The sequence below is a fragment of the Pleurodeles waltl genome, chromosome 10 (assembly GCF_031143425.1).
Source record: "Pleurodeles waltl isolate 20211129_DDA chromosome 10, aPleWal1.hap1.20221129, whole genome shotgun sequence".
NCBI lineage: Eukaryota > Metazoa > Chordata > Amphibia > Caudata > Salamandridae > Pleurodeles > Pleurodeles waltl.
In genome coordinates this window covers 338,226,240-338,240,037 of record NC_090449.1, presented here as the reverse complement: position 1 = coordinate 338,240,037, position 13,798 = coordinate 338,226,240, and the positions used below count along the sequence as shown (strand labels likewise).

At 43.6% G+C, this 13,798-nt stretch overlaps 1 protein-coding gene across 3 annotated transcripts in view; it reads left to right on the top strand.

Moving 5' to 3' along the window:
• ABAT (4-aminobutyrate aminotransferase) overlaps positions 1–13,798 on the top strand; it is a 718,549-nt gene that overhangs the window by 370,224 nt on the left and 334,527 nt on the right. For all 3 annotated transcript variants that reach the window (XM_069210537.1, XM_069210534.1, XM_069210535.1), the window contains exon 2: positions 6,968–7,085. In XM_069210537.1, coding sequence (XP_069066638.1) covers positions 7,028–7,085 — 58 coding nt within the window. In that variant the 5' untranslated portion in view covers positions 6,968–7,027. The remainder of the gene's footprint in view (positions 1–6,967; positions 7,086–13,798) is intronic.

Here is a 13,798-nt window from a genome sequence, read left to right as displayed (position 1 = left end):
CCAATTTACATTGGCTTACTGGAACACCCTTATAATTCCCTAGTATATGGTACTGAGGTACCCAGGGTATTGGGGTTCCAGGAGATCCCTATGGGCTGCAGCATTTCTTTTGCCACCCATAGGGAGCTCTGACAATTCTTACACAGGCCTGCCACTGCAGCCTGAGTGAAATAACGTCCACGTTATTTCACAGCCATTTTACACTGCACTTAAGTAACTTATAAGTCACCTATATGTCTAACCTTTACCTGGTAAAGGTTAGGTGCAAAGTTACTTAGTGTGAGGGCACCCTGGCACTAGCCAAGGTGCCCCCACATTGTTCAGAGCCAATTCCCTGAACTTTGTGAGTGCGGGGACACCATTACACGCGTGCACTACATATAGGTCACTACCTATATGTAGCTTCACAATGGTAACTCCGAATATGGCCATGTAACATGTCTATCATCATGGAACTGCCCCCTCTATACCATCCTGGCATAGTTGGCACAATCCCATGATCCCAGTGGTCTGTAGCACAGACCCTGGTACTGCCAAACTGCCCTTCCTGGGGTTTCACTGCAGCTGCTGCTGCTGCCAACCCCTCAGACAGGCATCTGCCCTCCTTGGGTCCAGCCAGGCCTGGCCCAGGATGGCAGAACAAAGAACTTCCTCTGAGAGAGGGTGTGACACCCTCTCCCTTTGGAAAATGGTGTGAAGGCAGGGGAGGAGTAGCCTCCCCCAGCCTCTGGAAATGCTTTGTTGGGCACAGATGTGCCCAATTCTGCATAAGCCAGTCTACACCGATTCAGGGGACCCCTTAGCCCTGCTCTGGCGCGAAACTGGACAAAGGAAAGGGGAGTGACCACTCCCCTGACCTGCACCTCCCCTGGGAGGTATCCAGAGCTCCTCCAGTGGGCTCCAGACCTCTGCCATCTTGGAAACAGAGGTGCTGCTGGCACACTGGACTGCTCTGAGTGGCCAGTGCCACCAGGTGACGTCAGAGACTCCTTCTGATAGGCTCCTTCAGGTGTTAGTAGCCTATCCTCTCTCCTAAGTAGCCAAACCCTCTTTTCTGGCTATTTAGGGTCTCTGTCTCTGGGGAAACTTTAGATAACGAATGCATGAGCTCAGCCGAGTTCCTCTGCATCTCTCTCTTCACCTTCTGATAAGGAATCGACTGCTGACCGCGCTGGAAGCCTGCAAAACTGCAACATAGTAGCAAAGACGACTACTGCAACTCTGTAACGCTGATCCTGCCGCCTTCTCGACTGTTTTCCTGCTTGTGCATGCTGTGGGGGTAGTCTGCCTCCTCTCTGCACCAGAAGCTCCGAAGAAATCTCCCGTGGGTCGACGGAATCTTCCCCCTGCAACCGCAGGCACCAAAAAGCTGCATTACCGGTCCCTTGGGTCTCCTCTCAGCACGACGAGCGAGGTCCCTCGAATCCAGCGACTCTGCCCAAGTGACCCCCACAGTCCAGTGACTCTTCAGTCCAAGTTTGGTGGAGGTAAGTCCTTGCCTCACCTCGCTGGGCTGCATTGCTGGGAACCGCGACTTTTGCAGCTACTCCGGCCCCTGTGCACTTCCGGCGGAAATCCTTTGTGCACAGCCAAGCCTGGGTCCACGGCACTCTAACCTGCACTGCACGACTTTCTAAGTTGGTCTCCGGCGACGTGGGACTCCTTTGTGCAACTTCGGCAAGCACCGTTTCACGCATCCTCGTAGTGCCAGTTTCTGGCACTTCTCCGGGTGCTACCGGCTTCAGAGAGGGCTCCTTGTCTTGCTCGACGTCCCCTCTCTCTGCTGGTCCAATTTGCGACCTCCTGGTCCCTCCTGGGCCTCAGCAGCGTCCAAAAACGCTAACCGCACGATTTGCAGCTAGCAAGGCTTGTTGGCGTTCTTTCGGCGGGAAAACACTTCTGCACGACTCTCCACGGCGAGAGGGATCCGTCCACCAAAGGGGAAGTCTCTAGCCCTTTTCGTTCCTGCAGAAACCTCAGCTTCTTCTGTCCAGTAGAAGCTTCTTTGCACCCGCAGCTGGCATTTCCTGGGCATTTGCCCATCTCCGACTTGCTTGTGACTTTTGGACTTGGTCGCCTTGTTCCACAGGTACCCTAGATTGGAAATCCACAGTTGTTGCATTGTTGGTTTGTGTCTTTCCAGCATTATTCCTCTAACACAACTTCTTTGTCCTTAGGGGAACTTTAGTGCACTTTGCACTCACTTTTCAGGGTCTTGGGGAGGGTTCTTTTTCTAACTCTCACTATTTTCTAATAGTCCCAGCGACCCTCTACAAGGTCACATAGGTTTGGGGTCCATTCGTGGTTCACATTCCACTTTTGGAGTATATGGTTTGTGTTGCCCCTATCCCTATGTTTCCCCATTGCATCCTATTGTAACTATACATTGTTTGCACTGTTTTCTAAGACTATACTGCATATTTTTGCTATTGTGTATATATATCTTGTGTATATTTCCTATCCTCTCACTGAGGGTACACTCTAAGATACTTTGGCATATTGTCATAAAAATAAAGTACCTTTATTTTTAGTATAACTGTGTATTGTGTTTTCTTATGATATTGAGCATATGACACTGAGTGGTACTGTAGTAGCTTCACACGTCTCCTAGTTCAGCCTAAGCTGCTCTGCTAAGCTACCATTATCTATCAGCCTAAGCTGCTAGACACCCTATATACTAAAAAGGGATAACTGGGCATGGTGCAAGGTGCAAGTACCCCTTGGTACTCACTACAAGCCAGTCCAGCCTCCTACACTATGGATAACTTATATTTAAAACAGTTTTACTAAGCTTGGGTGGCCTATAATCTATAGTAACTCAGACTCAATTGTCAAAGGTGATATTGTGTGGACTAAAAAGCCTTTAAGGCTTTAAAAGCTAAGGAAAGAGAGAAAGTGGAAATGCCCTAAAGTTCAGTAAAATTATATATCCCACTGTAAACTACCGATTTTATTGAGCTCTATCTTTATTGGTACATGCCAAACCACCACTGGTTCTTATTGATTCGTTTTAGACTGACTCTTCGTCACCATCTGTTGATCATTCCACTAGGGACTGCCTTTGAATCTATTATTTCCTGTAAATGCAATGGTGTCTCACCGCCGGACATGCTGAACTTAATAATGTTTTGTTCTTTTTGTAACATATTTATACTCCCACTGATTGTAAACCTGGACATCTGAGCAAATGTAGTGCCCATTTCAATAGCAAAAGTTCTGTCTGTATATGATATTGCATTACCATACAATGCTTTTGAATTACATTTGTGATAGTAATCTGCAGAAAAGCACCACCAGCTAATACTACACTCTCAGCACAATCCTGCTGAATACATTTGCTACACTTCTCCTTTGTATTACTCTTAGATACTTCACTATCACATGATTTCATTGATCGCAACACACCCAGCCTGAAAATTGTCCCACCATCACTGGGTTCTTGTTAAAATTTATGTTTATGTGTTAATTGAGATCAAATTTATTACATGGAGTTAAAACGTATACATGTAATCAATAACTTCAGTTTACAGGTAGCCCTAATTTCCAGTACGTAACCATACAACTAGCAAACCTTTATATCAAACTTTGATGCTTAATAACATTTTCCCTGTATTCCTAATATGCACGTACTTATACCAGTCTGAGATCCTTATTGTGGTACAAACTTAGCTACCCTTGTTCTCTTGGCTAGTGCTGTCTTAGCTACCTGGTGCTCTTGGATTTCCATACTGTCACACCTTCACTGTTACTTAAGGTGCTCATTCCATGCACATTTCACAGTGCTCCGGTCAATTTAACTAAACACAGTTGTGGGTCGTAAGGAACCCCTTGCACTGCTGGGATCTTCTCTTGCTTCTATGTTTAACTTGATCTTTATCAATTGAAAGCACCTATCACATCTGTATTGTTACAACTCATAAGAATCACTTAAGGCTTTTTTGAACTACCGGGCTCACACTATCGACCATTCCATTATTCCACCTCTGCAGTTGCGGATCACAATGGTGCTTTTGTCAGCGGAGCCCCATTTTGAATCTGCTGACTACGTAAAAGACGTAGTCTCACTCTTAACATTAACCATGAGGTACTAAACTGCCTGATGTAGACCAAACAGCCCTTCAAATTGTATTCCTTATTTTTTGCATCCTTGAAAAACGTTCCTGGAGGAAAGAATGATGTGGCTCCTGATTTGCACAATCTCAATCCCATGGCTGGTTTCTTGAATAGTCTCATTACCATTATAGGCTGTACTTCTCGCCTGGCTCTAGGCCTGAACAATCACAAGGACTCAAAATATTAGAACAATTCAACATAACATTACCGAGCTCAGTATCAGAACTGAATATCAAGTAATGCTTTGATCATATCCTATGTGATAAGGCGAATAATACTAAATATAGGTTATGTACAATGTGTTGCCCCATCTGTTGACAAGAAATAAATAGAAACACTTATGTTGGTGCCAGGAAGAGGACGGGTTAATGATAAAGACCTTCCTGTGGGCAGCTCATTCCCTACCTGGGAGAATTTTCTGGTTATTGTGTGCGCTGAAGGCATAAAAACGAAATGCACAGACCCCTCCTACGTCAGCGCATCGCAGAAAACAGGATCATGATATATCCCCAGTTCTAAGCACTAAACAGCAGATTGAGGATGGAGAGCGTGTTCCTAACTGTGCCCTGTTTGTTCTGAATGTAATAGGAGTCTCGATGCTACACAGGATCATTGTTATCCTGGCAATTTCCCACCGCTGAGCTTCGCTGTACCAGGGTCCGCTGCTCCTAATTCCATCAAATCCTGCACAACGAGCAGCGCGTGTCAGTTAATGCCTTCGAGTCCGGGTCGTCACGGTTTGGGGAAGAAGTTAGTTTGTAATTGATCAGGGTTTCTTGTTCTTTCAGGTCTCAGCTGCAAAATCACATTCATTTCTTTACATTTCATGGTGAAAGTGAAAGCCACGTTAAATAATAGAAATATCCAGTTAAGAGGTGCATTTTTGATCTTACTGTTTCTCTTTAATTGACAAAAATTGGGAGGAATAGGAGGAAGGTGAGGGTGAAAACAGTGAAAAGCAAAAAAGACAAAAATAGGGACATGGGTGCCATCACCCTTCAGAAACAGGATTCAAACACGCTTTTCTTTTGAGTCAAGAGTGAAACTGCTCCAGGCAACTCCTGCGCTCCTCTGGTGGTAGGCGTCCTCGGCGTAGGCCCAACTCACAAATGGTAAAGGCCTGCATGATTTACATCCCAAACAGCTGGAGAAATAATTACATGTACACCTTCAAACCAATGGAAAAAATAACATGTTGCACTGGTTCTGTTTTTGGAGAGGTCCAACGTTTTGCTAAGCATCAAGTCATAAGAATGAATGACCTAGAACCACAACAGGCACGCAGAATGGATCCTGGTTCGACGGCATTTGCCCCCTAGTCACATAAAAGCAAACGTGTCCCATATGTGGTTTCTAAGTAAGAAACTCCTGTATTCTGCATATGGAATACTACCCTCTTTCAAGGATACTTTTGTGTCTTAATTTGTGAGAACGAGAGAACCTAAGGGATATTTATAAAGCTATGTGGGATTACCTCACAAACCCTCATGGATGTCATGTTTCATCATTGAACATCCCGTACTCGCCAAAGGCCCCTCTTATGGGGGTGGTGGTTGGGGGGGATGGGAGCTCAGCTGCATCCAGGGTACTTGGAGGGAAAAAGGGACAGTGATCCAGATAAAGTGTAAAATTCCTGATCAGCTCCCCTGTGGATATTACACTCTATTAGGCAGTGGTGATGAGAAGATTAAAAATTATATGTGGAATACGCAAGGCACCATTATGAGCCTTGCATCCATTCAGGTCAACATGGTTCAGCCCTCTTAGGAGCCCTGTAGAGGGGTCTTGGGCTTTCTTCAGATCCAAATCCTGCTCTCCCCACGGTGTGTCCCTGTCCATATAAACACACACATCCACCATATACCAGTTGTAATTTTCTGCTGGGACCAAACATACGCTTATCAATTGAATTTCATGAGGCCCTGGAATGTAAGACATAAAAATGGAAATGAAAATGTCATTGCTGACATTAGACAAAAATAGTAACAGTACAGGCCTAACTGGGACACACAAAAACAAACACCATGGGTGCAAGGTTAATACAGTGGTATAATTGTTAAAGTGTATGGTAGGATGAAGTTAAGAAAATTCAGTAACGTTAATGTTATCAGTTATAGCAGAGCCCTCAGAAGGGAAGGTGGTGGGGCAGTATTTGCAAGGTCCCACACTTTTCCTGGCACCACTTGCACTGCAAAATCAAAAGTTTTCAAAGCAATTCTCCCAGTTTTCTAATTGTAAGGATGCTAACAGTGCTAAAGCCACTAGATGGCGCCTGATGCTGGAGCCGCCATGTTTTCTCTTTCCCTTGTGAATATTTTTTAACATAGAAGCAGTGCTTTAAATGGGCCGGTACTGTCCGGTACTGAGTACCGGCACTTTTTTATTTTGAGAGGGTGAGTACCGGCACATCTGAGGAAAAACGTAATACTTTTAATTGGAGAGTACCGGCACTTCTCGGAAACAAGCAGGTACTCTGGCACAGAGTACCTGCACTTTAAATTTTCCATTTCAAGCACTGCATAGAAGTAGGTGCATCTGATATTAGAGCCAGGTTTGGCACTTTTCACCTGGGCTCTGCCAAAAAAAGCTTCTGATACGGTTGATTTACAGATTGTCATTTGTACACATAGTATAAAAAACTGAAGAATATGAGCAGAATATTCACAGTATGGCACACAGTCCTTGGTTTGGTGACAGTGGTTAAGTAATACAGCCATAGAGAAGTGTACTGCTCCATCTAACTGAGATACTTTCTACATTGATTATGGTAATTTGCCTAACATAGAAAGCAAATAACTGAAAATGTTTTTTTTATAATATATACCCATAGAAACGAATCAATTTCTCTTTGCAGAATCATTCGATAACAAAGTTGTGAAAGTTAATCACCCTCTCCTGTAAACTAAAAAGAAGAATGGCCTCCATGCTCCTGAGCCGACAGCTTCACCAACATTCCAGATTGATAGTTTCTGGTGAGTGATCGATTCCTATTTTTTAATTAATTTTAAAGGGATAATAATTACTCCTAGATTCATAGAAAATAAATATATAATGCAAATATTTATCACAGGACCAGTACCAGTACTCAAGGATGAATCCTGTCAAAACGGAAATACGTTTTTTTACTACATACCACAGTAAACCATAACCAGTAAAGTTTATAAAATTGGATAAAACAAAAGAAAAAGAGAGTGAGAGAGAGGTAAAGAGGTAAAGAGTAATACATTAGAAGTACAGACTGTAACAATTAGCAAATTATTTGTAATTCTTATGTAATGTCTATGCACCGCTCAACTTTCTAAATGTATGCCAAATACTTACATTTCTACCTTATTCTCAACCTTCTGTGATACCTTTTCTATACTTCCAGATTTGTAAGATCGTATTTAAATGTGCAGTCTTTAGTTTGTCAGCTTCCTTCCCATTTATTGGGATTCCGTTTCTTAACACACATTGTTTATGTTCTTCTAATAAATCTCTGAGGTCACATATGCTTTTTAAGATAGCTAGGATACAGCCTGTTATCACATTTTCCAGAATAAGCCATCTGTTTTAGAAACATCTTTCAAAAAGTAATAACTTAAAATAAAACTTGTCTAAAGCTTCTTCTTTTAAATTACATTTCAAATAATGATCTGATTGTATCTGACCTGTACTTTTCATTTTTCTGCAAAAACACGGTTTGACTACCATCTTCACATCTCTCCACGATTCATCATTCATTGCCCCTCCGTTAGATGTGCCTGCTGAGCCTGTGACTCCTACCTGATTTCCTCTTGTTCATCTATATTTTTAACCTTTCATTATTTTTTATCATAGACAGTACACATGACAAGGATTAATAGAGATAGTAATGAATGCTAGCAGAATCTCTGACCAGGGTCTACTTACTTCAACATAGCCAGTTTTATTTCAACAAATGAGAACAAAAGAAAATGTGACTCATAGAGATCTTCCAAAAACACGATTACATAATCTCACAGAGAACATGGCGAAACGTGGCTAACATTTATATAAGCGGGGACTTCGATAGAAGACCTGTGGATGGAGGAGAGAGAAAGCGTAAGAGCAGTGCAGGGCTACAGTTTATATATACAAGGATTAGCTCGATAGACGTAGAGAGCCAAGAAAGCAAGGAGAGTGTTTCGGGCGTGGGGTTAAAAAACCCTCATACTCATTGTGGTCAAGAGGATATAAAACAGAAGATTTGCAGTGGGGACGGCCGAGAAGATCCATCTTGTTCTGGGGAAGATGCAACAGTACTGAGCTGTTGACTCCCGGTGGGGAGGGAGGTCAGAATAAGGCTGACTCCAGAGTGGAAGGACAACTTGCAAAGACTACTGGGAAAGTCAGCATGAGCGGATGGTGCTGTTCGATGCCAAACAATGAAGTCAACAAACTACATCAGTGTACTCATTGGCAAGCTTGTACTTCTTTTTAAATACGTTCCATTCAGTATCTACACTTCTCTTACCAATGTGTTTACCCTGTGCTCTAATGCATCTTGATGCCACGCTCTTAATGCTAACCTCTTCTCTGCAAGGTCCTCCTTTAACCCTTGGAGCTAGGTGTGCACTAAATAATTACTCCAAATAAATAAAATAAAATAAAATAAAATAAAGCATTTGCCCTGTTTTTAAAAATGTTCTTGCAATTTAAGTGAAAAATGCAGCAAAATCTGTATTTAGACTAACTGCAATAATTAGTGTCAACCATTTTTATCATTCACCCTCACGCGCACTCATTTAAATGAAATCAATAATAATTTTCCTTTGTCTGGAATGAAGTGATCAAAGAGCACATGTCCTCAAACTCTAAATAAGACTGTGTTCGATAGAAACTCGGAAGGGGCACAAAAGCAACATGAGTGGAGAGTGGGACAAAACCAACACGGAGTTTGGGGCAGGGACATTAAAGGCACAGGAAAAGGGATGCAATTGGAAGAAGCACACAGGTGAGCTCGACATAAATGGCTGGGGAGAAGCAATTGGGCAACAGAGAGCAACACACAGGCCAGAAGGAGCCATGTAAATACATCCATTCCAATGGAGTGCTTCACACAAAATGAAAAAGTAGTTCTTGAAAGCAAGCAGTGTAAGTAGGGATGCCAGACAATCAGTGAAATTGTTAGGAGGCAATGCTGTATTGGTGGGACAAACACAAGATTGACAAGCTGGGACATATGAATATAGAGAACAGAAACAGGCAAATGAAAATGGCAAGTAAAGCCAACCAATGGTAAGAAATGCTAGAGCTCCAAGCCCTTCTACGTTCTAGATAAGCTACAATATCCCTGGTAACAGTGAGCAAATGCACTGTTTGGTAAGCTCGACCTAAAAAGGTGTTCAAGCTAAGAAGAGACAGCAAGCATTGTAGCCATCTTATACTGCACTTTGTTTTGAGATCTAAACACTCTTTTTCCTTAATCCTAACGTTCTAGCATCTCCTTTCTTTTAAGCACTAATCTAACCATCCCTGGAACATTTTATTTGATATTTTACTTAATGCATTTCATAATAATATTTGTCTATCTCGAATTATTACTTTGTAACACCAGCTTAAGTCTATTTCAAACTATTTGCTTTGGATACCAGATACTTGCAGTTGCTATTGTTATGCTTGCATAGGGTCAGCCTGATCTGAATACCCGATTCACAGTGAACCTGACAGGGAAGTCAAAATGGATCATGATTTGCACAGGTTTTCTTTTCACTTCTAAATTCCAGGAGTACTAATGTAAATTTACAACTGTTGCAGCTTTTCAGGTGTACTCACATGCAAAGCATACTTAGGTGGGGCAGGTACTTATCTCTAAAGCTGTATATCAGATAAAAGACTGCTATTGCATTGTTTAATACTTTTTTTGTTTTTCCAGAGACAAAATAGTTTTGCCTGTGTGTAGGAGGCTGGCCTGGTTTGTAGGGGGTACTTAAGGCACTTACACCTTATACCAGGTCCAGTTATCCCTTATTAGTGAAATGTAGGCATTGTCTGGAAGCTAGGCTCTTTAGGGGTAGCTATAGCTGGGCAGCCAAGGCTTATCTAGGAGACATGCAAAGCTCATGCAATACCACTGTAGTCACACAGTACTCACACACTTGAAAGAAAATACCCAGTATTACAAAAATAAAGGTACTTTATTTTGATGACACAAATGCCAAAAATACCATAGAGACTATACTTCCTTAGGAAGTAAGTAATACACAAGTTATATACATTAGTATGCAGAAACAGCTGTAAAAATATTTAGAAAACAGTGCAAATAGTGAAAATCACAATAGTTAGAAACTGGCCTAGGGGGAACACAAACCATACACTAAGAAAATAGAATATGAAAGTCGGTTTCCCACCTAGGCAAGTGTAGTGTGTAGAGTGGTGCTGGGAGTATTAAAAAACACCAAACGTAAGTAAAATAACCCACCCCAGAGCCCAGGAAAACGGGAGTAAATCACAGTAACTTTCCTAGAACACACAAGATCACGAGAAAGAAGATTATGCAAGAACCAGAAGAGACAGCAAGACACCAACAATGGGTTCCTGGACCTGAAGACCTGTGGAAGAAGGGGACCAAGTCCAAGAAGCACTGAACAGTCCAGGGAGAACAGGAGCCCCTGCTAACCCGAATGAAGGTGCAAAAGAAGAACCACCGGTGAAGAACAACAGTTAGTAATGCACCCAAGAAGACAGGTGTGAGTTCCTGGTTGGTGAAGATGATGTCCCACACCAGATGGATGATTACAGTCTGGTTTGCGTCGCTGGATTCTGCCAACAAGACTTGGCACACGCAAAGCTCGCGGTTAGCGAAAATGGTGCTGCCCAGGACCAGGAGGGACCTGGCGGACTCTACCCAGGAGGGGGAGCCAGAGGGTGCTCTCAGCAACTCAGAGAGCCCTCAGAAGACTAGGAACCATGCACAGGAGTCCCACAGCACGGGGACAAAGAAGGTGCAAGAGGAGGCCCACGCAGCACTAAACAAAGGGATCCCACGCCGCCGGAGAACCACTCAGGAAGCTGTGCATCACAGTAAGGAGTGCTGGGGGCCAGAGCTGCACGGTGCACGAAGAACTTCATGGAAGGATGCCAACAAGCCTTATCAACTGTAAAACATGCAGTGCACGGGGGTACTGTCTTGCGTGGGGAGGCAAGCTCTTACCTCCACCAAAGTTGGACAGTAGGACGTGAGGTCCGTCGGGACCACTTCAGTCCAACACCTGTGATGCTGGATCCACGCACTTCATCAGGAGAGGGGACCCAAGCCACCAGTCATCGCTGCAGAGGGATGCCTGCTGAAGCAGGGATGTGACTCCTTCACTTCAAGGGAGCTTTCTTCGTTCTTCTGGTGCAGGCTGAAGACAAGCAGTCCTCGGAGGATGCAGGACCTAGAAACAGTTGCAGTGGCTGGCAGGAGCTGAAGATACAATGTTGCAGAAGTCGCCTTTGCTCTTTGTTGCAGTTTGTAGAAGTCCTGGAGGGTCCACATGCAGTTTCTTTGGTAAGAAGGTTGAAGTAAAGGATGCAGAGGATTCCTGCTGGAGTCTTGCAATCCGAATCTGAAGAACCACCCAAGAGAGAGACCCTAAATAGCCTTATAAGGGGGGTTGGTCAGCTAAACAGGTAAGCACCTATCAGGGGAGGGGTCTGACGTCACCTGCTGGCACTGGCCACTCAGATGCTCCCAGAGTTCCCTGACAACTTGGAATCCAAGATGGCAAAACCCAGGGACCCTCTGGAGAAACTCTGAGCACCACCCCAGGGGTGGTGAGGGACAGGGGAGTGGTCACTCCCCTTTACTTTGTCCAGTTTCACGCCAGAGCAGGGACTGGGGGTCCGTGAACTGGTGTAGACTGGATTATGCAAGGAGGGCACCATCTGTGCCCTTGAAAGCATTTCCAGAGGCTCTGGGAGGTTACCCCTCCCATGCCTGTGACACCTATTTCCAAAGGGAGAGGGTGTAACCGCCCTTTCCCAAAGGAAATCCTTTGTTCTGCCTTCCTGGGCTTGAGCTGCTTGAGCAACAAGAGGGCAGAAACCTGTCTGTGAGGTGGCAGTAGCTGGGGCTGCCTGGAAAACCTCAGAAAGCTGTAATGGCAGTACTGGTTGTCGTCTGGGGTATGATTCCAACATGTTTGATACCAAACCTGCCCATTTTCGGAGTTACCATTGTGAAGCTGGACATAGGTAGTGACTTATGTCCAGTGTACGTTTAAAGTGGCGTCCTCGACACTCAAGAAGGCTGGGAAAATGGTCCTGGAGGTCGTGTTGGCACCTCTGCTAGTGCCCTCACACACAGGTACTCTGCACCCAGCCTTCAGGGCTAGAAGGCCTGCAATAAGGGTGACTTGTAAGTGACCTGGTGCAGTGTAAATGGCAGAGAAAGGGTGCATGCACCATTTCACACAGGCTGCAATGGCAGTCCTGTAGAAGCCTTTGCATGGGCTCGTTATAGGTGGCAAAAGAAATTCTGCAGCCCATAGGGATCCCCTGGAACCCCAGTGCCCGGGGTACCTAGGTACCATATACTAGGGACTTATAAGGGGTGACCAGTGTACCAATTTTGAGTGAAATACTGGGTTACCAGTATGCAGTGACAAAATGTAGAGGAGAGAGAGCATAATAACTGAGGTCCTGGTTAGCAGGATCCCAGTGAACACAGTCAAACACACTGACATCAGGCAGAAATTGGGGGTAACATGTCAAAAAGAGGGTACTTTCCTACACTGTGGAGAAACTCTTATCGCTATAATGCCACCAGTGTTTGGGGTGTTGTCTCTCAAACCCACCCTGAAAAAAAGGATTTACTCCTGCTCTTGAAAATATAAAGTGTCTCTCTGATTTTAGTGTTGGAAACTACCTGTAAATGTTGGTAAATACCCACAAATGTGCAGGATGGTAGTTATTTACCAAAATATATTGGTGGTCCTACCCTGAGATATCCTAAACCTCACCACCGCAACTACATTTGCTCACATGAAAATTCCACCATACTAGCCAATTCTTGTGTGAGCAAATCACATCTGCATGGGTGAAATTCCACCACAGCAGTGGTTTTGTTCCATAAACATAGATTTGTCTGGAGGTGTGCCAGAACCTTTGTAAATCGGGCTAATAATAATGTCACGTTCCAACAGTAAAACCATTTAGAAATACAATACGTCCACAATTCAGTTTCACAACTGAGCCAAATATGGCTGTTCCTAGTCAGTTAGTTTCTTGTGCTTTTCAAATGGTATTTTTTGCAGAAGCACTTTATAGGACTGTTAAATAAAAAATAACCACAAAAGTAAATACATGATAAAGTACTTATGCCCTTTTATATTGTAATCTTCACACACTGTTGATCTATGGGTTAGATGTAATAGATGATTAAGGTATTAAATGTAACAATTGTTCATTTAAATCACCCTAAATTCAAGCAGTGTGGGTACTATTAAATTAAGTGACTTTATTATGCAATTCACTGTACAACGAGGTCGTTCTGTGAGTGATAGAATAGAATTTAGCACCACGTTATGCCTGAATGTGGGTTGCACCACCTTGATCCCCTCAAAGCAGAAACATGCAATATAAAATGTGGTAGGATGTTATCACATCAAGATGCATCCAGCCAGCATTTTTCTGCATGTTCTTACTGGACAGAACCCACTAATTACAACTACATGACTAATTCAGTTTAGGGTACAAAATG